Source organism: Polyodon spathula, chromosome 13 (genome assembly GCF_017654505.1).
Source record: "Polyodon spathula isolate WHYD16114869_AA chromosome 13, ASM1765450v1, whole genome shotgun sequence".
NCBI classification, from domain to species: Eukaryota; Metazoa; Chordata; class Actinopteri; order Acipenseriformes; family Polyodontidae; genus Polyodon; species Polyodon spathula.
In genome coordinates, this window is record NC_054546.1 from 33248595 (window position 1) to 33271587 (window position 22993).

A 22993-nucleotide genomic window follows, 5' to 3' on the forward strand; every position below is an offset into this window, starting at 1 on the left:
GTGTTTCCAGGGCAGGCAGAGCCGTGTCAAACACTGTTCCCTTCAGAGAGGGCCTGCACCTCTGCAGTGAAGAAAACACACTACTGTAATTAAGAGGAGGTACATGCACAACATTAGCATTAGAGGCTCCATCTGTGGCAGGCAGGGCAGGGGATAATCTTGTAAATAGCGTGTTTCTATTGCAAATAAAGTGTTAAAGTGTGTATTTTGAATTTTGCAGTTTGGCAGGGATGAAGAAAAGAGGCTGGGTTGAGGAGAGCAGCATGGTGTGCTCGTTGCCCTAGCACCAAGATAGCATAGCTGGGTCCTGCTTTAATATCTTTTGTATTTGTGGTTTCTTTGTTTAAGTCTTGTGTTCGATTTTGTTTTACTTAAATAAAACTGCGCTAGAAGCACTGAACTTCAGTCTTCCACCTCTGTGTCTGCTACTGCCGCCAGCAAGCCTGGCCTGCAACGCTACCCGTCCTTTTTAGTCTGTAGTCTATAAAAATGGCGAAACATTTTTAAGGATGCATTTCTAAAACAAGACAAGTGCAGCTTTAAAATATCATATTGAGAGAGAGATAGAGAGAGAGAGAGATTTTTTATGTCTCAAATGTAAGAACAGAATGTACATAATCATTTTGTTTGATGTAACAAGTCTTTCAAAATGTTGGTTAATAAAATATCAGTTTATCGAACATAATGAAGTATATCAGAGAGGATTTGTCAGAGACCACCTGGAATTTGCTTCCAGGTCCACAGGCTGCGATCTTCTGTACCTGCGATCATCTAGCCCTTTATTAAACAGAAAACAAATCCATATATATTGAATGAAACCTGCTATCAAGAGGAGGCGTTTTCACCAAGATAATCCCAGAATGATTACTTATGCCTATTCCTTCATATCTCTCTATGAAACAAAACAGTAATGTCATTATCAATATTTAATTTAAGATGCACAGTAATAAAATGCAAATCTTTTGTAAAAAATAAAACTACATCAGCCATTTCACCACAGCAGTGTCTTCTGGGTCACAGCATGCTACTGGCTGAAAGCATGAACCCCCAAACACCAGAATGTCTGCCACTGAGCTGCAGGTTGCCTCTAAAACTCTAAGATTAGGATTTGACTGCATTTGCACTCGTCTCTGACCACTGGCAGTTACGGCTCTCACATTTTGCTCTGTTGGAGGAGCTGCTTGACCTCCCCTTCGAAGAGAGACTCTCTTTGCTCCTCCGGAATGCTGCGTCCGACTGCCGAGGCCGCTTGGGCAGGGATGGGCCCCGTGAGGCAGGAGGCAGGGAGGCTGGGACCCGCTGGTAATCATACACTCTGCGGAGGACACAACACAAAGAGTCAGACTCGCCAGGGAACAACACGTAGACTGGGATAAAATAGAAGACTTCATTGTAAACTAATATGATTAAGCAGGTTATATTTTACACATTCGGTGCTTCGCATGGGTTTATACAAAGGAAAAACTAGTCAGAATTGGATTGAACATTGGATCCATCTTACTCTGGCCTTGGCAACCCTTTTGACCAGCCTACTGCAATCTTACATATTCACTGAATCAAGGACCTTCTGCAACTGGAAAAGAGAAGCTCCCGTTCAGTTGTAAAAAGCAGTGTAGCCCTGTAGGTTCAGCACACGAACAGAAACTCAAGATTCAAGGTTTGTGTAGAGTTAGGCCAAAGGCACAGTTTATCTTTACTTCTCTGCACTGATTCCAATGATGAAATGAACTCCAAATGGCATGAAACATGTTTGTGAGACCTTTAATAAAGACCTAAATGTAAGGTGCAGCTGAAATGTGAAAGTGTAAAAATTTGTAAAGATGTAATAAAAAAATAAATAAAAAGAACAGAAACACGACTTAGAAGCACAACAACCTATGTTTTTTTTTTTTTTTTTTTTTTTTTTTTTTTTGAATCAACATCCTCTTTTATGTCAGAATCAAGGTGCACAGTATGTGGTGGGTATTATATCAACCAGCATATTTTAACAGTACGGAAGTTTCATGGAATAAAAGGTACTGGGCATTTTCTCTTACTCTTCAGAGTTTATCTGTACGGCCTCTCCTGAACAAACAGACAAGACTGAGGACTCAATTCTCCAACTCTGACAGCGAGCGAATGGATTAAGTCAGCTTAATTAAAACCAGTATTGATCAAGATTTCCAAGCCAAGATAAATAACTGGCAATCAATCAGACGTATGGGTGGTAAGGATTAGAGGCTGCTGCCAAGGCGCTGTGCTTCAACACAAAGGAACAAGGGCATCTAATGATGATAATAATGACAATGATCAATCAAGAAACAAGTGCCGTAGCGGTTATTGCCTTTGCACGAGGCTTGGCTTTCTTTAGATGAGAGAGGGTTTGCTGCACCTGTGTTTCCGCTAGAGCCAACAACAAAGATGTTGACCAAATAAAAACACATAAAGACAAAATTAAATGCAGCAGACGGAAAGAATGTTGAGGTAGACAGTGCTGGGGAGCAATACATTACATCTAATACATTACTGTAATCTGATTACATTTTTCAGTAACTGTAAATTCTTCCTTTTTCAAACAGGCACGAGGTTGGGAAGAAGGAGGTGAACTCCAACGCACAGCAGGGATGCAATGGATTGTGAGGTAAGAGATAAATCCCTTCCTTGCCGATCATTAGACATATCGTTTATAGAAAGACAAATAAGACACTAGCTGCTCGACAAACAATTTGGAAGCGCCTAAAATATGCTTGGTGTTAACGTGAGCTTCATGCCTGAACGACCGCTTTGCTTCATTTACATTTACTAAAGAAAAAGGCTATGGCTAATGAACAACACAGAAATCAGAAAGCAGCTTCAACAGTGCAACTGTAACTGCAGCAACATATTACTAGAATGGTTTACAAATGTGTTAAAGTAACTTGTAACTGTTATAATATAGTTATCAAACCCAAGAAGCAATTAACTAACAGGACCTGCTTGGAATAAAGACCAGGACTAGAATGGATCTCAAGGGCCAGAATTGAATACCACTAGACCCAGTAAATGTCATTGTGAACATTATAACATACTAAGGGAAATAAAAGAAAAGCAAAAGGACATTTGGAGTTATTAACTCTTTAAGCAGTTACTGCATATTATCTTTATTTGATAACATTTGTTTAATCTTGCTTAAGTATGTTGTAGTCTTGTTTTCCCAGTTACATAATTCTTTACAGTTTTGAAAACTTGTTTTTTATGACAAAGTGTAGCAGCTTCCTTAGCGACAGCTTTTGAATGTAGTTTTGAAATGCCCATTCCCATTCTGTCAGTAGGATTTTCAAAGACTGCAAGTGCTTTGCAGGATGAGCGCTTCTGTTATTCAAGCGTGTGACACTGTGCTGCTCAATAATTTTTTACATCAGCCCCTTGGACATGGGGGGGGGGGGGGGGGGGGGGGCAGATCAAGTGATCCGACTCTGATTAATCTGAAGAATGACAGTGCTCAAAAGTATTATGAGATTTCAGCTGTACAGTGATTGAAGATGAGAAGCTGCTGTAGAAGGGTGGAACATTAGCATGTTTCCGTGTTTAGGTCTGCAGCAGCTGAGGGATTGGTCTGAACTTCCTTCAATAATCAACAGTCCGAAGTCAGGCTTAGAGGCCCTCCTCACGTGCAGGCCCGACTGCTTTTAAAGCTGCAAAACAACAAGCAAGTGCTTGTTAAGGTTCATGGTCTTTGTTTCGATGCATTTATTTATTTTTTACCCCTGATTTCCTCCACAATTTAAAATGTTCCCTCACCACAGCAATTCACCACACAGCTCAGGAACACTGTAGGTTCATTGGGCATCCTCTCTAAAAGCATGGCTTGAAAATAGAGATTTCATTACAGTGTTGATGTCTTGTACCAGGCACCGTGTTTTAAAAATAAATGTTAGCTAAGTGTTTCTTTAAAAGCTCCACAATGAAAGAAAGGGTCACACATTGTGAGATTTATAATTTGTGTTTAAAAAAATAAATAAATAAATTCACAGCCAACTGTGATGTGATTTGTAATTCTTTGCCTTCAGAAGTGTTCTGTACTGTAATTGTTGCACTGTATTGAGTGCTCAGTATGGGGAGAGAACTGGGTTCATGTACAAACTCCTTTAAATTAAAGATACCAATACCACACTTTGTATCAGCTCCAATTAAGATAGTGTGCTATAAATAACTCATGTCACTTTCAATCTCTGTTTCACAGTCACAGGCCGTGGCTAACTAATTATTAATGAAAGAAGACAGAGGGCAGTTTGTACAGGAGGAAGAAATTGAACATAAAGATTTTGTAGGCCACAACTCCTCCTACTCCCTCTGCTCTAACCACGAGGTCACTCCTTGTCTCAACTTGTGACCGCCCTCCCTTTTTCCTCAGCTCTAACTACTAGACCACACTGCCTCCCAGTCCCTCAACTCTAACCACTAAGTTACACATTCTCCCAGTTGTTCAGCCACAAACACTAGACCAAACTGTCTGTCTGTCCCACAGCTCTAAACACTAAGCCACACTGCCTCCCAGTCCCTCAGCTCTCATCACCACTAAACCACACTGCTTCCAAGCTACCCATCTCTAACCACTCCCAGTCCCACTAAGACTCTAACCATAATACTACAGTACCTGAAATGCAGCCCTCAAGAGGCTAAGCTATTTGAAAAATCAGATGTTCACGCTTTATAGGCTTTTTGTAACCCATTTAAAAGCATTTGAAATCCTGTTTCGCAATTGTACCCTGGGGTTAGACACAGAGTCACTCAGTGAGACAGACAGTTGAATTAACAACATTTAGTAGCAAGCAAGCAAGCCATATGGAGGTTGGGAAAAAAGTCACTATTAACATAACACACAATTAAGTATGGGCAGAACATTTGGATACACATCAAATTGCAGGTACATTTACTACCCAAGGTTACACTGTAGTTTCCATGTATTGATATTCACTACATGCACGAAGCACACAATTAAGTGATTGTGAGGATGAAGGAAGTTGTTTTCCTAACCATATAAATTGTGTTAAGTCCGTGTATTGAACAATGAAAATAGATATTTTTGTTCAGTGCAGCTAGTGTATATGCAAATGTGGACATTGGTATTTAAATAAATAACTACACAATTTGTTCAATATTATACAGACTGTTAATACATCATCTGCAGGGTCTCTCATTGCATGGGAACATGTCATCTCATGCAACTGGGGCAAGAGGACTGCAAGGCAAAACTGAGCAGGTTTGCCCAACACAAAGTGCTTGTAGTTAAAAAAAAAACAATTTGAAGTGTTGTGTACTTTTATTTACTACGTTGATTTGAAGTGTGCAGTTTTGAAAAAAACCCATATACCAAAATCATGACAACTGGTACTACACTAGGTTAAAGAAAGTTTTCAGTTTTGTTGTCTTGCTTTCCAAGAAGTCTGTTACTGATTTACTTCCTAGGTCATTTCATCCCAGCAGTGTCTTCGAAGTCAAAGCATTCATTGGCTGCAAAGCTGGTCTGTCATTAGGGGAAGCAGCTTGTTGGTTACTGACAGGAAGGGGTGGGTACAGTCTCCACGCAAAATGACCCAGGAAGTGCATTTGAATACAATGAACGGACACGTGTGGCAGGCAACTATTTTGTTAGCTACATTTACTTTACCTTATTATAGAACAGAACAATGTAATCATACTCAGGAACTACTATACAAAATATATAACTTCCTGTCAATGAGAAAAGCTCAAGAATAATAATAAGTTAAACAGGAAGCAGCAGTTTAAACATTCTAAATCCGTAGTGTGGCACATGAAGAATGTAGATACATAGTGTTGTTATACTTTATTAACAGACTGCTGTTAGCAAGTTCATAGGGAGTTGTACATTGCTATTCTAGTGCAGCACAGTTAATACACAGCCTGCTGTTTATTTATTTCTAAGCATAGGAACATATAGTATCTGTTTCTGAAGGGAAGCTTGTTCCTGTTGCAGCTGGTTCATATACAGTGGTGAAAGGTTGATAGTCCTGGAGGGGGAGGAGGGGACAGTCAGTGGACAGCCCGGCATTTCAGGAACCCTCAGGAAGATACATCTTAGCTCCCCTGTTTCCTGATTACAAGCAACTAAGATGTGATAGAGCACAGAGGTGACATACCTGTCATAAAAGTCATCCTGGTAACAGTCGTAGTCCAGGTCAAAACTGCTCCTGTGGAAAGGAACACGGTGAAGTCAGCAGGGAAGTGGGAAGTGGGAAGGGGGGGGGGGGTACTCACTGAGAGCCTGCAGAGGACAGAGAGGGTAGAATTTCTGATTTCAGTCATCACCTCTACCTGTTTAGCCACAATCCCAATACATACTGCATTGTTTAACAGAGTGCTGTAGTAATTCCACGAATAATTATGGCTGAATGAACAAGAAGCCCACAAAGTGGTTGTTTATGGCCATCCTCATGAGAGAAATAAACACAGCATCCAGGGAATATTCCGTTTATATACCAGGCAAAACGTATGGGAAATAAGAGTATGCTTCAACTGCTGAGATTGAAGACATTAAAAAAAAAAAAGTTCCAAAGCCCCATAAACTCAAGACAATGGCAAGGCTGTAGAAGTCACCTGAGGCTCTTTTAAATTGCAACACCGCCTTGCCTGCTTGTCACCGAGCTATAGCCTATTGTTTAATGATTGACAAAGATCTCTTCTCCCTGCTGTTCACACAAACAACTTAATATTATGGCCCCAGGTGTGTTTTTTAACCTGTTTTGTCTTGTAAATTTAGTGCTCATGAAATGCGGTCGATGCCACTGGCTACAATCAGGCATGGTACCAATCAACAGTGACCAGAAGAGTTTCCCCTCACAGCTCTGTCACCTCAATCCTGACCTGAACACCACCTGCCAATCAGACAATCGTACTGATGGTTTAAAGTCCATTCAGAATATCTTTGCTGTAAAGTAACCTGTTAAATTAACGCTGGAAAACATGTCTGGGATTCCATCTAACTGCTGGGCGCCCAGTAAGAAGCTTGTTGATTTGTTTCAAGTCCCAACCTGGTCTGCAGAAATTATAGATCAAAATGATGGACACTGTCACAAAACTTTAAACTGTGAGTTATTATTTGTTGTCTCTTTTTTGTTATGCTATTTAAAATTACAACACAATTTTGCCCCACATAAAGAGGTTTAAAATGTCACGACTTTCCTAAGACAATATCTAAAGCACATTTTAGTACAGTACAGTGCCCCCCCCCTTTATAAGTGCCTTTATACCGTGGAAACAGGCCTCAGATGCCATTCCACAAGCACATTCTTTCTCATTATACGGCTTCAAGGTGTGGCTCCTGACTATAGCGTTTTAAATAGGGAGCACGGTATAAAACGTTTTTGGTCACATGATGGTATGAAAGTGGGCAAACCCCTAAACGCCATGGAAGGCCTCATCTTGGAGAACGATGGGAAAGTCCTGTTCCCATGCCCTTTTGCCTAATGCTCAGTTTGTGATGCAGGCTGTCTGGTTTCTATCACTTCAGGCACTGATTATTTTGTACGGTTATTTACACAGCAGGATGCAATAATCGAGCAAGTGGGTTTCAGCAGCAGTGATCATGCGATTGCCTTGGGGGTGATGTGTTTAGTAAACATGCCATGAAATTCACTGCGGCATATCAACTGCTGAATAATTACTTCTTAATTGAAGCTCCTGGTATACAGCAACTATGTTTACAGTTTGGCCAATGACACTCTGTTGTCTAAACTTGACTTACAGGCACCTCCAAAATTATTGGCACCTTTGATAAAGATGAGCAAAAAAGGCTGTATAAAATAAACACCGGTAATGTGCTATATTTTATGATCAAAATCATGGGAAAACTACATTTTTTTATTCTAATACAATTGCTCAGAGAAAACGTTTATTTTTAACAAGTAATATTTTTTTTTCTCAAAAAAACATTAAATCTGCATTAACAATCTACTTTTTTAAGTACATCTCAGTCTTAAGGAACAGTATTGTGGCCTTCCATGGCTTCTTGTTTCACTGGGGTATAAAAATAAGGTAACACACACGTAAAATCCATGTGTCATCCATCACCATGGGGAAAGGTAAAGAACTCACAAATGAAAAGACACAAAACCTTCATAAAATCAGGCAATGGGTACAAAAAAATATCTAAAAACCTAAATATACCACTTACCACTATTAGGGCAATAATTAAGAAGTTTAAAACCAGTGGAACAGTGGTAAATCTGCCTGGTAGAGGACGCAAGTGCATCTTGCCCCCATGCACAGTGAGGAAGATGGTTCAGGAGGCAAAGAAGAATCCAAGGGCCACAGTTGGAGAATTACAGAACTTGGTTGCATCTTGGGGTCACCAAGTCTCCAAATCTATAACTAGATGCCACCTCCATGCCAACAGCCTATTTGGAAGGGTTGCCAAAAAAAAGTTTGTTGAGAGCAGCCAACAAATGTAAGTGCCTGGAGTTTACTAAACGGCATTGGCACTGGGATTGGATTTTGTCAGACAAGACAAAAATAGAGCTCTTTGGCCATGTGGGTCAAAAGAAGGATGTGTATGCAGAAAAGAACCTCATACCTACTGTAAAAAATGGTGGTGCATCTTTGATGTTATGGGGCTGTTTTGTTTCCACTGGTCCTGGGGCCCTTGTTAAGGTCAACGGCATCATGAACGCTACCAAGTACCAGGACATTTTACCCAAAAACCTGGTTGCCTCTGCCAGGAGGCTGAAACTGGATTTTCCAGCAAGACAATGACTCCAGGCACGCATCAAAATCCACAAAGAAATGGTTAATTGACCACAAAATCAACACTTTGCAACGGCCATCTCAGTCTCCGGACTTGAATTCCATTGAAAACCTGTGGGGAGGGTGCACAAAGTACTGAAAACAAGGGTGCCAATAATTGTGTCACTTAATTTGTTTGTAAATAACTTTATAATTTGAGAAACATGTAATTTTGGTTGATTCCCTTGAATCATTAATAAAGTACAATATATTCCACATGTTGGAAAATTACAATATATCTCATTACCTGTGTTGCTTATTTTATACAGCCTTTTTTGCTCATCTTTATCAAGGGTGCCAATAATTTTGGAGGTGCTTGTATATCACAGGTTAGCCAGAGATCTTCACTTGCACCACTGTTCACCGTGTTATTTTAATAAGCTTAAGCTTTGACAGCAAAAAGATAGGTAGGGAGTTTGTCTGTCTTTCTTGTAGGATGACGCCTTTAATAAAATAAAGTTTTTTTTTTTAAGCATTCTTTGTGATAATATATTAAATCATATAGAACATAAGAGGTAAGAAAAAAGTTTTTCGAACTCTTGCAATGTACTGAACCATGTACTGGAACACTTGCAATCACTTGAGGAATCTGACGTGATAACTATGATAACTTTACAAACACAAACCACGTCAAACAACAAAGCTCTGAGAAAGGTAAAACACCAACAACTTCCTCACACCATGGAGGTAATCAATAACTGTCATTCTTCAAGAAGATCAGCTGACTGGAGGAAATATATCTTTTATCCAGAAGACATTCCCGGGGATAAAGAATTCAGTGAGCAAGCTCTCCAAGTCTCTGATCAAATGGTTTAAGTTGCACTGCGAGACAGCTCAATAAAATTCAAGAGAGCTGGAATAAACTGCCTGATTGCTGCAGAGAGAAAATACCATCTAAAATGCTAAGCACGGTTCCTAAAGATGCATGGTAATAATGGAGATGACAATGATGGAGATGAATCTAGTCCACAAGATATGTGTTTCAATAAAGTGATGGATGATCTGCACAGAGGACTTGCAAGGGGTAAAATACATTGTTAACTGTCAAGAAACAGGGCAAGAAACTGTGAACTGCTCAGCCCTGTCCTCAGACAGTGGAATGGATGCAGGTATTTACCAAAGCTCAAAGGAATTAGAGAGAAAAAGCAGAAATGTCTTGAAAATGCTGTTCTTTCTGTGCCAGCTCTGAAGATGGTGTATAACAATAGTGGCACTGTGACAGGATGACGCCGAGTGGTGACGTCAGGCCAGAATGAGGAAGAACACACACAGGTAACTACTGCAGTTGAAAAAGAGACGCGTGGTGAGCTGTTTATTAAACAAAAATAAAATAAATATTTAAACAAAAAAAACACTTGTTCACAGAGCAAAATAAAGGATTTAAACAACATAAATTACGAACACAAATAGGTCAGGCTGGGCAATCGCCTTCACTGTTTCTATATGATTTAGTTTTTAATTTAATCTCTCCTCGCTCTCGTTCCGCCTCTCGAACACCCCACCTTGAGGGGAGAGTGCTGCAGACTTTTATGCAGGTGACCATCTCCCAATTAGCAACAAATTAATCACTTATTTCAGGAGATGGCCACCTTCTGCATAAGGTTTTTTAAAATTTTTTAAACAATAACACGGCTTATTTTTACATATAGGAAATACAAACACAATACAAACACAAAATACAAAATAGCACGATAGAGGGGTGGAGGGGGAGACCCCGTTCTAATAATAAACACTGCACAGGGCTGCCCGCCCTGTTACAGGCACATACAAGCTATTCAACAGCTGACACTGATGTTATACTTTGGAGCTGGCTGAATTGAATTGTTGTGTGAATAAATTCTGTCTGAGATAAAATGCACCCGTGATCATGGGTTCATTGAAAGGACGAGATCAAGGTGGTATCAAAAGCTCACATATTTTATATACATTAGTCTATAATCTTCAATCTACAAAGAAGTGAGAACTCCAGTTCTGTCAACGAGGCCTCCCATGCCAGGTGCTTGGACAGTTTGAATGGTTTCGAGTTTTTGATTGTGATTCTCTTAATCTTTAGGTTGGGGTGACAGAGAGACGCACAAAACACACTGGAAAATGTCACTGACAATAATCAATACAAAAAACAACACAGATACATGACAGCACTGTAAAGAGACACTTCATGGTTTGCAGTACCAGTCAAAACTGACCAATAGAAATCCACTTAAATCAATAAAGTTTCTGAACTGTTTCGCCGTATGATTATTTCCACTGAAGCTAGACAAGATGTAAATGGTCGATACTATCCTCCAACAAGAACTTTCCTTAGTACGACTAATGGCAAATAAATTATAAAGTTTGTCAACTTTACTTAGTTTTTTATGAGTTTCACTTCAGAATTCTAATTATGCATTTTGAAGTTATGGATGATCAATAAAAAGTGCGACCAATAAAAACATAGAGCTGGAGGAAACTGGCAAATCCAATGGGAATTTGGTAACTATGAAGTCAAGCTTTCTGGAAGAATTGTCTAAACCTTGGTGAGAACAAAGCCAATTGAGTCCTGCTTCTATAAGCTTGTGAAGAATCCTCTTTGTGATGGAAAGGAACTTGTGGAGGCTTTGCAAAGGCTGACCTGGCATCTTAGTCAATACTGTCATGTGACTACAGGAGGAGGTAGGATAAGAAGCATACAACATGGATTGTAGAAAGATTACAATCCTTATATGTAACACATGTTTTTAACCTATATTTGTTAACACTAAGACCAAGCTTTATATTTCTTTATAAACATCAAAAGCTAAGAAGCAAAAATGTCATATTCAATTCATGTTGTACATGAACTCTCATTGTAATGATAATCACAGCAGGTGGGAGACACTTGGCAGAACTGTCCTCATAATGATGCTGAATTACTGTCAGATTAAGCATGAAATACTGAAGCTCCAATCAATAGCTAATAAGCTCTCACGGCTGGCATGTCTAGTAAGACCATTTCCATGTGTCAATTCTCTGACCTCTACATTTAATATATATTTTGTAATGCAAGTCGAGGGAGCAGTATAAAAAAATGAATTTGTAGTGAAATACTGTTTCATCCAAATGTGTTTGATTCCTGCCTCTCTCTCAGTCACATGGACTTCACAGATGCTGGGTTTTGCAACCAGAGACAAAAGCGCCAGGGCTTAGAAGGTGATTAAGGACCACTTTGTACCCCATGTTGATTGCACCTCGACACATCTGAGAGCTGAGTTAATGGGAATGTCAAGCTTCTGCTGTAAAAACTGCTGCCGGTTTAAATTCTAATTACCTCTATTATATGCTGGCTTCTGTCAGTACAGGATACCGCCCTGTGCGAAAATGATTTTGTCACCAGATAACCCCCCCCACCACCCCACCCCCACCGAGCAGCAAAAAGAAGCGATTTGCTGATACCTCATTGCTGTCGCTATTGGACAGCTGGGTCACTAAAGGCTAATTATTTTTTTTTCATAATTTCACTTTTAGGAGGGCAATCCATTAACCACGACTTATTATAAGTGATTTGCCTGTGGTAGATCTCAAAGGGAGCAGCAGGCATGACGCTTGGAATTCTATAGCTTTCAACCTGCAGGCTCCCATCCTGTCTGAGAATGACCTGGTTTGGCTGAGCTAAATGATTTGTTGTTTTATAAAGACTCGTACTACCCTAACACCTATACTAATAAAATGGAGTTGAGTTTGGTGTATGTGAGTTATTTGTAGTCTTCCTGTTTTCATCTTTTTGTTAGTCATTCACCCCACTTTAAAAATACAAATTATGCTCCCTCACTGAAGCAACTCCCCATGACAATCAGGAGAAAGGTCAGTGGGCGTCCTACGATCCCACCACCAAGCCAACGGCCTATTTACACCCAGTCAATGCTCCAATGCTCCAATGTGGGATCTGTTACTTTGTGCAGACTGGGGTTCTTCATGAAACATTGTGAAACCTGTTCGCTGTCAGGTTTTGCCAATTAATCCGATTATGGAAGGTGTTATCAATGTAAACAACAGGAAATCTAAAAGGTGAGCGATATATTACACAATTTTGTGCAGTCCTCAAAAATAAAAAGCAAACAAACAGAGCCATGTTATCTTGCCAGCACAGCCCAGTTAAATTTGAGTTCCCTTTCAATTAAAAGATGACCGCCTGATTCTTTTGGGATTTATCCGCTTGTCAGGTATTCGCTGAGCATTTTATATCAAAGCTGCCGATAGGCCCCTCCGTGGAGTGACGTTCTCTGTCTCTTTTGCCTTTCACAGACAGGTAGGTAAGGTGAGTAGAACTCTAACCTTTTTTCCAGTTGTGATTGACTCTTTCAGAGCTTCTTCTACAAGCTTTTCTGGAGTTCCTTTGCAATTAATTACTGGAAGCAGGCTCGCCACTTCCCCTGAATTGGAAACTCTGCAACTGAAGGCTATTTATTTCCTCAGGAGGCGGGACTGAGGACGTCACTCCACAGAGGGGCCTATCGGCAACTTTGACATAAAATGCTCAGCGAATATCCCAAAGGTATCATTGGCAGTCATCTTCTCTTTCAGGTAACCGGGGCTATATTGTTTTCTCGACTGATAGATAACCAGAAACACATCTCTTTCTAAATACCAGGGTGTTAATTTTTCTGTAGACTGCACACAAGCAATTCTAGGAGACCTGCTTTTCACCTGATCCAAGCCATGCTGACGTTTAGACGTGTGCTCCATAGCAAATTCACCGTCTGTGCAACTGAAAAATGATAAAACACATGTACTATTCTACTATAAAGACCACCCAATCAGTAATATGTTTATTAAGTGCCATTATACTGTATTATAAATGTAGATTCTAGAAATACGGTAAAATGCAGTTGCAATATGATTTCAGTTCAATTAATCTGCCCCACCCACATTCAATTGACATTAACTGCAATTATTTTTCTGTCTCCAGCTTGGGAAAGTGCAATTTATAGAGTATTATAATGTTAGCACATCATGTATTTATTATAGGCTGTTTAACATAGCACACAACCATAGAGTTTACAGGCACCCAGGCATTCAATTGGTTTAACAGCCATTTAATGGATACATACTGTTTTTTTTCTTGCTTTTTCTGTTTGGGATTATTTTCCCTGTACATATTTCCTACAGTAATGTACTGTAGTTAATCCTGGAGTTGTCCTTGTCAGGTGTAGTACCAGCAGTGAGAAGCATATAAAGGCTTAACCCACTTAATGAAACAGATTTTTAATTGGGCCTATCTTCCAGTTTAATGTAACTGACACAGAGCTGGATATTCAAAATCTGTACAGTTGAGAAATAATACCAGTAATAATAACACAAAAAAGGAGTACTGTTTATATAAAAAAGAAAAAAACAAACCTTCTCATTTAAATAAAAAATACAACCGTCTAAAATGGTACTATTACTAAAAACGTATTTTTTCTTGTAAACTCAATCAGTGCTAAAACAAGTATTTCCATTGTGCTTTTACAACACTGTTACATCGCCATCATATTACGAACGAAGAATAAAATGTGACAGAAATGAAAAGCAGTTTTCTAGAATCTCAGATCAAAATGCACTGACATCACTGCCTTGTAGTGCTGTTTTATGCAGAATTCCTTACAAAGGCATGACATACAGCTACGTTTTGCAGACTGCAGGATGTGGTTCAGAAACTCTATTGCAACTATATAACCTGCCCTGACCTTTGGGCGACCATGCCCAAAAGATAGGAGCACCAGACCCAAAAGAAAGATGGTAGACAAAAGCTACTGTCTCCATCGCAACCCCAGGCTGCTTGTGGTCTCATGCTAGACTGCAGTTTAACTGCAGTTAATCATTGCCGGTGCAGTTTGAGATGATGACCATAGTCATTGTAAACTGCCATCTAACTCCACTGTGCTTTTAGTACCAATTTAATGCAATTTCAGTTCAGTGCACTTGTGGAAAACTCAGAGTACTTTTATATTGAAGAAATGCTATTACACTTTGTGTGCAAGGCTTTTGCAATTTTTCCCAGTGTAGTATATTTTTCATATGATTGAGCAGAGGGCTTGAAGGTGAAATGTTGGAAGTTATTTTCAAAATCACTATAAAAGTGCTTGCAAGTGGCCTTCAAGGGCTGAGCAGGGAGAGGCAGGTAGGTCAGTGGGCACCCAGCTGCTTCAGGAGCCAGAGGTCTGGAGTAATCCTGGGTCCTCTCACCTCTCACCTCCGGCTCAAAATGAATTTGCTCCCCTGAACACAAAACACCTGCGCCCCTCCCCCCGGCCCGGTAGATTGATTTATTCGGAGATAATGTTCACACTCAAAAATCCGTTGCGATGTAATAAATCAGGATTGCCGCGCCGTGACGGGGGTTAATGGGCTGGAAATTTGATTTCCTGCCACTTCAGCTGTTCTCAAATTGTAGGGAGTGAGATTAATGCTGAATTACAACTGCTGCCTCTCGCAAGCACACATGCGTACATACACACACACACACCCACACACAAACACACTGAAACACGCAAGCACACATGCGTACATACACACACACACACCCACACACAAACACACTGAAACACGCACACACACAAGCTGCCTCTCGCACGCACACATGCTTACATACACACGCACACCCACACACAAACACACTGAAACACGCACACACACAAGCTGCCTCTCGCACGCACACATGCGTACATACACACACACACACACCCACACACAAACACACTGAAACACGCACACACACAAGCTGCCTCTCGCACACACACATGCGTACACACACACACACACCCACACACAAACACACTGAAACACGCACACACACAAGCTGCCTCTCGCACACACACATGCGTACACACACACACACACACACCCACACACAAACACACTGAAACACGCACACACACAAGCTGCCTCTCGCACACACACATGCGTACATACACACACACACACCCACACACAAACACACTGAAACACGCACACACACAATAGCTCTCGGTTACTGCAAAGATGTCGCTTTAGATTTTATCAAACGCTCCTAATTTTGACATTAACTTTGGCTAGTTAAATTAGTTCTGTACATGTCCTGTGATAGCTGTCTAACGCTGCATCTGCCCTCTGGTATTCCTGATTCTGTCATGGCTGGCTGACTGTGCTATACCTGCCCTGTGCCAGCTGACTACCCTGTGTTATGGCTGTCCTATGCTGTGCCTGTCCTGAGTTATATCTTCCACATGCAATCATACCACCCTCAATCACACCCATGTCACTCTCCTGATTAACCGGTAGCCTATAATTATTAGGGTCTTTACCCAGAGTGCCACATTCACCCACTCGTCAGCTGAACATGACAGCCATGTACATCAGCCACCTAACGACATTCTCTACATCAACCATTCCCTCTTTTCCATGGAAATGAGTACGGACTAAAAAAATGGTTGGTTGGAAATAGAAAATATATAGTTAAATGTCTTAACAGTAAAGCAGTTAGAACAAATTGGCATCTAAACCCTCAAGTGCTGGACATGAAGCACGAACCATCAGGTTAAAGGATGACCAAAGAGTAAGATCTGTAGTCAAGATACAAGTATTATTAACTCATCAGCCACTAAGAGAAGATCCATTAAATCCCCCCCGCCCCCCACCTCCTTCCCACCTCCCCATAATTAAATCTTGTCCTCAAGTGTAAACACAAGTGTCCACCCAGGCTCCATGTGTTTCAACATGAGGCTTGTCACCACGACCGCTCTCCATCCCCCAGGATCGGTAGTGACTGCAGAATCACAATTTCAACAAGTTTCTTCACTTGTCACACTCAGTATCCATCAAACGTTTCAGTCATACAATTGATTATCTAATGCATACAACAGTTTATATTTAATGGCTGTTTAAAGTTTTATGTGCAATATTAAACATGTTTTGACCTATAAATCAGACTATACAGCACACAGATTACCATATTCAATACACAGTGTTTTGATGTTTAAAAAGTGCAATGCCTTAAACTGCAGTAGACAGTATTCAATATAAAGGAAAGTGTGCATACCGGTATGTAGAAACTGGCACAAGATACAATTCCATTCTACCATTCCCATCTACTTCACATGTTCACACCCAGAGAGAATGTGGGGATGTCAGAGTTGAAAAGTCACATTGTCTCAGTGCAGATTCTCCAGGAATATTTAAGGCAGGTCAAAACCCAAATAAACGGCAGATTTAGAAAAATAAAAACTTTGTACTGGAGAACCACTCATAATGATTGCAAACACCATGAAATAGTATATAAAATGACTTTAATAAACAGTGCTTGTAGTCTAAATCTGTTCAAGCAAAATAAAAAATAAAGTATTTTCTTGAATAGTTTTTTTATGCTCTTGGTACTTTAAAACACCCAATTGTCTGAAACTCATTTTTTTATTATTACTTACGCTGAATCATGACATTTTTTTTTTTTTTTTTTTTGCAGATTTCAAAGCAAAAATAAATAATGCTTTTTCAGTCTGTGACTATAATTACAAATGCTTGCTTGCTACTCAGTATAAGATACGCCAGAAAGATGCCAAGACACCAGTGCAGCCAGACAAGGGAGCTCAGTGTACCGTTTATGCACTGTGTGATCGCTGCAGGCGACTTTTTCTGGCTGTCCTCCAAAAGTTCGAACCCGGGTACATAGTTTAGCAAAACTTATGCAACAAGCATTGTAGACATCTAGCACTGAATAACATATCTTGCATTCATTGAAATCCAATGACAGAATCCAAGCAAAACACATAAGAAAGTTTACAAACGAGAGGAGGCCATTCGGCCCATCTTGCTCGTTTGGTTCCTTATTGATCCCAAAATCTCATCAAGCAGCTTCTTGAAGGATCCCAGGGTGTCAGCTTCAACAACATTACTGGGGAGTTGATTCCAGACCCTCACAATTCTCTGTGCAAAGTATTTCTCATATATACCCTACATGTTTTAAAAGTACAGAAAACAAAACATGAATATTAGCTGTTTGAAAATGCCACTTTCGTTGTTCACATGACTTGTTAGAGTTAAAATACCGGACATTATGATGTGAATGTACTGTAGCCACAGCGATTCAAAGTTACAGCATTGAAAACAAATTCCATTTTTATTAGTAAGCAGACAGCGTGTCAAAACTGAGCACTACTGTATCTGAAAATATATTCCTTAGGGGGGATACAAAACACAAAAGCTAAATATGTAGGACTGGTATCGTAGTGACGTTTTCACGGTTTGGGAAACAGGGGCAATTTGCTGCCTTGTTGTCCCTTATTAAAATTATTTGTTGACATTCTTGAGCACAAAATGTTAACATATGATTTAGGAATGTCAGACTGCTTTTGTAATAATACGTAAATATTCATTTGAGATCATTTCCTTTAGAAGGCTATAGGTCTTCCAAAGATAATATTACTGTTATGAGAAAGAAGAAATGTTTAGAAATATTAACAAACAATCCTAAGAACGTTTATATATTTAACTTTTGCCGTATTCCAAGAACAATGTTTTACGAGTTAAGATGTGTTTTAAAAAAAAAAAAAAGATATCTGGTACAACCCTAAACCAGAGATATGTACTTACTCATATCGGAAAATATCTGTATACACAAAGGATGCAGATAGTGTATTAGGAAAGGGGTTCTTCACATTGACTTGATTTATTCAGCAAAGTGGGAAGTGTTTTAGGCTTGTTAAAGTACAGAGACGAGGCTCATTAATTGAAGAAAAGGATTGCTGGAACAGATGGCTTTTTTATATCCTCCTCGGGTGTGCATGCGCTACAGATCTCCGAATTCTATTATTTACTCTTCAATCTACACTTTTCATTTCTTTGAGAAAAATCTAATTTCCTTCCTGCCTGCCTGGGGAGCCTGGCCACTCCACAGACAGCTTCCCAATAAAGTCCTGTCAGCGTCACCCAGGCAACAGTGCAGGGGCCCCCGACAGCCTGCCCCTCATGCAGTCCCCTCAATTCTCCATTAGAATCTAGTAAACTGGGAGGCAGGGTGGACTTGTGGTTAGAGAAGAGGGACTGGAAAGGAGGCAGTTTGGCCTTGTGGTTCGAGCTGAGAAAACAGTGACAATTGTGCAGCCTATTGGCTGGAGTGAAGGAACTGGTTAGAGCTGAGGGAAGGCAGTGTAGTCTAGTGTTTGGAGCTGGGAGGGAGTCTGGCCTAGTCATTAGTACAGGTTGCCCCAAATATTTGACGAGTCAAATAGGAAAGTCACAATCGACCTCAGACTTGTATTCCGCTAAATCGCACTTCATGTGATTGTGACGGGATTGTGAAGCGTGTCGTTTCAGTTTAACATAGAAATAACATTTCAGAACATTAATAAATTGTTTTTATAAAATTCTAAGTCATTTTTTAAATGTGCACAAATGACTTGCTCCTTTTACAGAAGCCATTGTTTGACAATTCACAAAAACAGTGCTGACAGGATAAGAACTAATTACAATTATAATTCCCTAGAAGAGAAACAAACAAGAAAACAAAAAAAAAAAAACTTCATTCAGTCAAGATCATTTTCATTTCTGCACTCAAACAGATTCAACAACCCTAATCAAATTATTCAAGAAATTAATCCATAAAGGATTATTATAAAAACTAAATCATATTTGGTGCGGTATTTAAAAAAAAACAAACAAAAAAAAAAGGAATACAAAATAAATAAATAAACAAATAAAAGCTGAACAGCTATAAATGTTGTTTAAAATATGACAGTATAAAAGTATTAAATTATGTTCTGTATAGTTTGCGTTTGCTATAACAACACGCACAGGAAGTTAACTGTAGAAAGAGATTATTTTCTTTCTCCACTAGATGCCACTGTTTCTTCTGTTTGAAAGTTTTCTTGGTTTTACTTCAGAATTCTGGCCCTCGAATACTGAGCCACCCAAGAGTTAATCTGTACATTTAAAAAGCATCAGACTAAAGTATTGGAGGGCTGTAGGCAGATGTAGTGTAAGGTCAAAGGTTAAAGTTTTTCTTATGCAGTCCTCTTACCAATCAGGAGGATCTGAAGAGCACATTTGTTGCCGCTGTCATGCCAATTAACCTGCAGTACCTAAGCACCGTAAACAACCAAGCTTCAGAACCCTGGAGTGAAACCCAGCCTGGTTAGTCTCTGTGTCCAGACGATTCTTCTGTCTCACGAGTGGGAGTGCAAAGGTCAATGCAAAATTTTGACTGCAGACTATCAAGTTTTTTAGTCAAAAACACACTATTTTTGGTAATTTGATGACTTTTTAGTCAACTAGGTTGCAAGTCTATTGGTATAATAATATAATAAAGTACTGTAGGTAAATGAATAGGGTTGGGATTCTTTACTGCAAGGTTACAGGAGTGACATCTATGCCTAGGGCAATAGAGAAGTAGGTCTGTAGGTACCAAAATACATTCCTAAATCTTACCTCAGTTAATTTAGTCCGTTAAAAGATGTTCAAAAGTAAAAGCAAAGGGTAATAAAAGCATAGTGAAAGCATGGCAAAGCATTGGTAAGCACAGAGGTACTGCATGGCTAAGCATGTTAAAAAGAACGCCAAATATAACCATAGTAAAAACTGCAGAATTATAGTGGTATCCTTTTATATGGGGTACAAGTGGAGCCAGTAGTTGGAAAACAAAGAAAACAAGTACAAAAAAACCCCACAAGCATTGACACCATCTAACACAGTTTAATCTCTAAGCAAGCCAACCCTTTCGGAAGCACTAAAACTGTGGTCAACATTTCTAAGCCTGTAGTTTAGGAGGTGGTGAAACAGAGAGCTTTTAAAGATTTCACACACTCAGGGACTCACAGGAGAGAGCTGGGACTGGAGAGGGCTATGAAGGTCAGTCCTCGGAGTGGGATAAAAAGCAATTTCTTGGTTTTTCATTTTTTTTATGCTTGTTATTTCAGAGCTAATGGAAGGCACAGGACAAATGGCATTGGCAGCATTCAGGCATAGCGCCAGCCTGTAGACTCCCAGAGAGCTACTCCTCACTGGTCTGCATGCCAAGCACCCTTCTATCCTGACCCTGCTATTCAGTCCCGGGACTCTCCCAGTTGTGCCAAATTGCGATAATCACAAAGTTTTGAAAATGTTAATGAAGTGACGTTACTTCTGATCAATACCAGAAAAATGTATCTGTCAACCCCAGATAAATACTGTCGTGGTCCTAGGGAGGTAGCCCTTACGAACTACTGAAATTAGTCACACTGGTCTCTGTATTCCAGGCAATAGTGTCCACTGTTGGGTAAAGGAGGACAGTTTGGTGCACAAGCATAATTGGAGAGGGGCCCTTAATAAATGAACTCTGCTGTTTGCTTGGTTTTAGTGGGTTATTCTGGGCTTCTGCCAGCAGGTGTAAGGGGAAGGTTGAGGCAGGGCCGGTGATAAACAGATTTTTAATAGTAAGGGGTGTGGGCAATGTGATTTGACCTCTGGATGCTTATTGCATTTTGTGTTTTATTTTTTTATTTATGCCATTTTGTCACAATTCTAGAAAATGGCATGCATTACCACTGAAAAACAGCAGCCCTAATTAAACTGTTCACAAATCTCGTTCTATGTAAAACAATCCCAAATTTTTAAATGAAAAAAAAAATTGGATAAAAAAAAACAAAACAAAAAAAAAAACAGCCAATTAGTATAACCACACGCACCCTGACAAGCTACAAACCGATAAGCAGCTTAATATTCTTCTAGTTTACCCACCGCAGAGGCTGGAATATCTTCCGTTTTGAAGCTCTCACAATCATCCCCAAGAACTGAATAAAATGTCTTCAATTAAACCCAATTTAGAAACTCATTAGAAGCACCAGGAAAAGACCAATTTCAGTTGGTGTTTTAATTAAATCTTTAACTATGCGAGTCTTACAAATCTCGTTAGATGTAGATAGTTAGCTTTGGTTTTCATTTAATTCCTTTGTTTCTTTTGACTGATATGGAAATTACATTGACCTTTGATTATATAAATTAAGTATTTAGATTTCATTTGGAAACAATAGTGGGAAATGGAGAGAAGATCAGATTTTAAAAGACAACCATTGTTTGATTACATATTCTCAGTCTATGTCGGTTTGATTTCTCCACCTAGTAGGAAATCTCAGTAATGGCTGATCCTGGTTTATCAAAAGTGAAATTACCGGATTCCACTTTAAAGTGATATGACAGGCAGGATTAGACCGTGTAAACAGTGTGAAATGGGAGACCAAGATCCACTCCGTGCTGTCCTGCAGTAAATGTCACATCTATACATAATAATGACTACTGTGGTGCCATAATTTAATACAGACCTGAGATAACTTGTGTTGACTGTAATTGCTCTGGCAGATCCTGAATAATGTTGTCATGCCAATAAAATTTATTTGATAGTCACTAAATTGTGTGTTTTCTTAGATATATATATATATATATATATATATATATAAGATAAAACTGTAAGAAACTATGTCACGCTCTTTCAGTAACTTGTTCTAAAGGATGCCTTTGCAAGCTATAAATCTCAATTGGATAAGAAGTTCAGCAGTCTTTTTATTGGGCAGGTGGGATAATTTTGTATCCTACTATATGCAAGAAATTCATATGTACATTGGTATTGATACATACTTCGTGTTACCGGATTCTTCAGGGGGCGTTAAGGCTAATGTGTGCGTGTGCGTGTGCGTGTGCGTGTGCGTGTGTGTGTGTGTGTGTGTGCATGCGTGTGTTTGGGGGGGCGGGGGTGACTCAGGCAGGGTCAAAATAGCAGTCATTATTGCAGAGGGAGTATTTTTAACATTTGGTGGATAGATTACGTTTACAATTAGGCATGCTTAAAATACAAACATAGTAGCACACAGTAATGATAAAGAATCCAGACGTGCAGTTAACATATTTAATGACTGGTGAAATACAATAAAAAAACAAACAAAAAAAAACAAACATTAAACTTTAAAAGCTGCAGGGTCCAGTGCGAAACCAATCATGAAAAACGCTAAAATAAAAGTCGCTACATTTAAAAAATATATAAACTAAAATAAAAGGGCTTAAATAATCTCAGGAAGTATGAAATTGCAGTGCCCAGTGTGAAAACACAACACGAAATAATAAAGTAACATACAAAGTAGCACTATAGCATTAAAATGTTCAATAGAGAATAACAGTGCTTGCAGTGTCTTAAAAAAATACACACATATATTACAAAAAAAAAATGGATTGTTGAGTAACAGGAAAGCATAATCAATCAATGCGGCATCTGTATCGTCTCATCTGAAACCGCCAAACC

General features: G+C 39.5%; 1 protein-coding gene across 5 annotated transcripts in view; it reads right to left on the reverse strand.

The window, feature by feature from the left end:
• The window catches only part of LOC121326184 (RNA-binding Raly-like protein), a 52227-nt gene that overhangs the window by 8661 nt on the left and 20573 nt on the right, over positions 1-22993 (reverse strand). For 4 of the 5 annotated variants that reach the window (XR_005951432.1, XM_041269380.1, XM_041269379.1 and 1 more), the window contains exons 3-4: positions 6120-6170; positions 1158-1315 (exon numbers count right to left, since the gene is read on the reverse strand). Coding sequence is in view for 4 of the 5 variants with exons in the window: in XM_041269380.1 (XP_041125314.1) it covers positions 1158-1315; positions 6120-6170 (209 nt within the window). In the remaining variant the exon portion in view is untranslated. The remainder of the gene's footprint in view (positions 1-1157; positions 1316-6119; positions 6171-22993) is intronic. The other variant, XM_041269382.1, reaches the window with a different exon arrangement.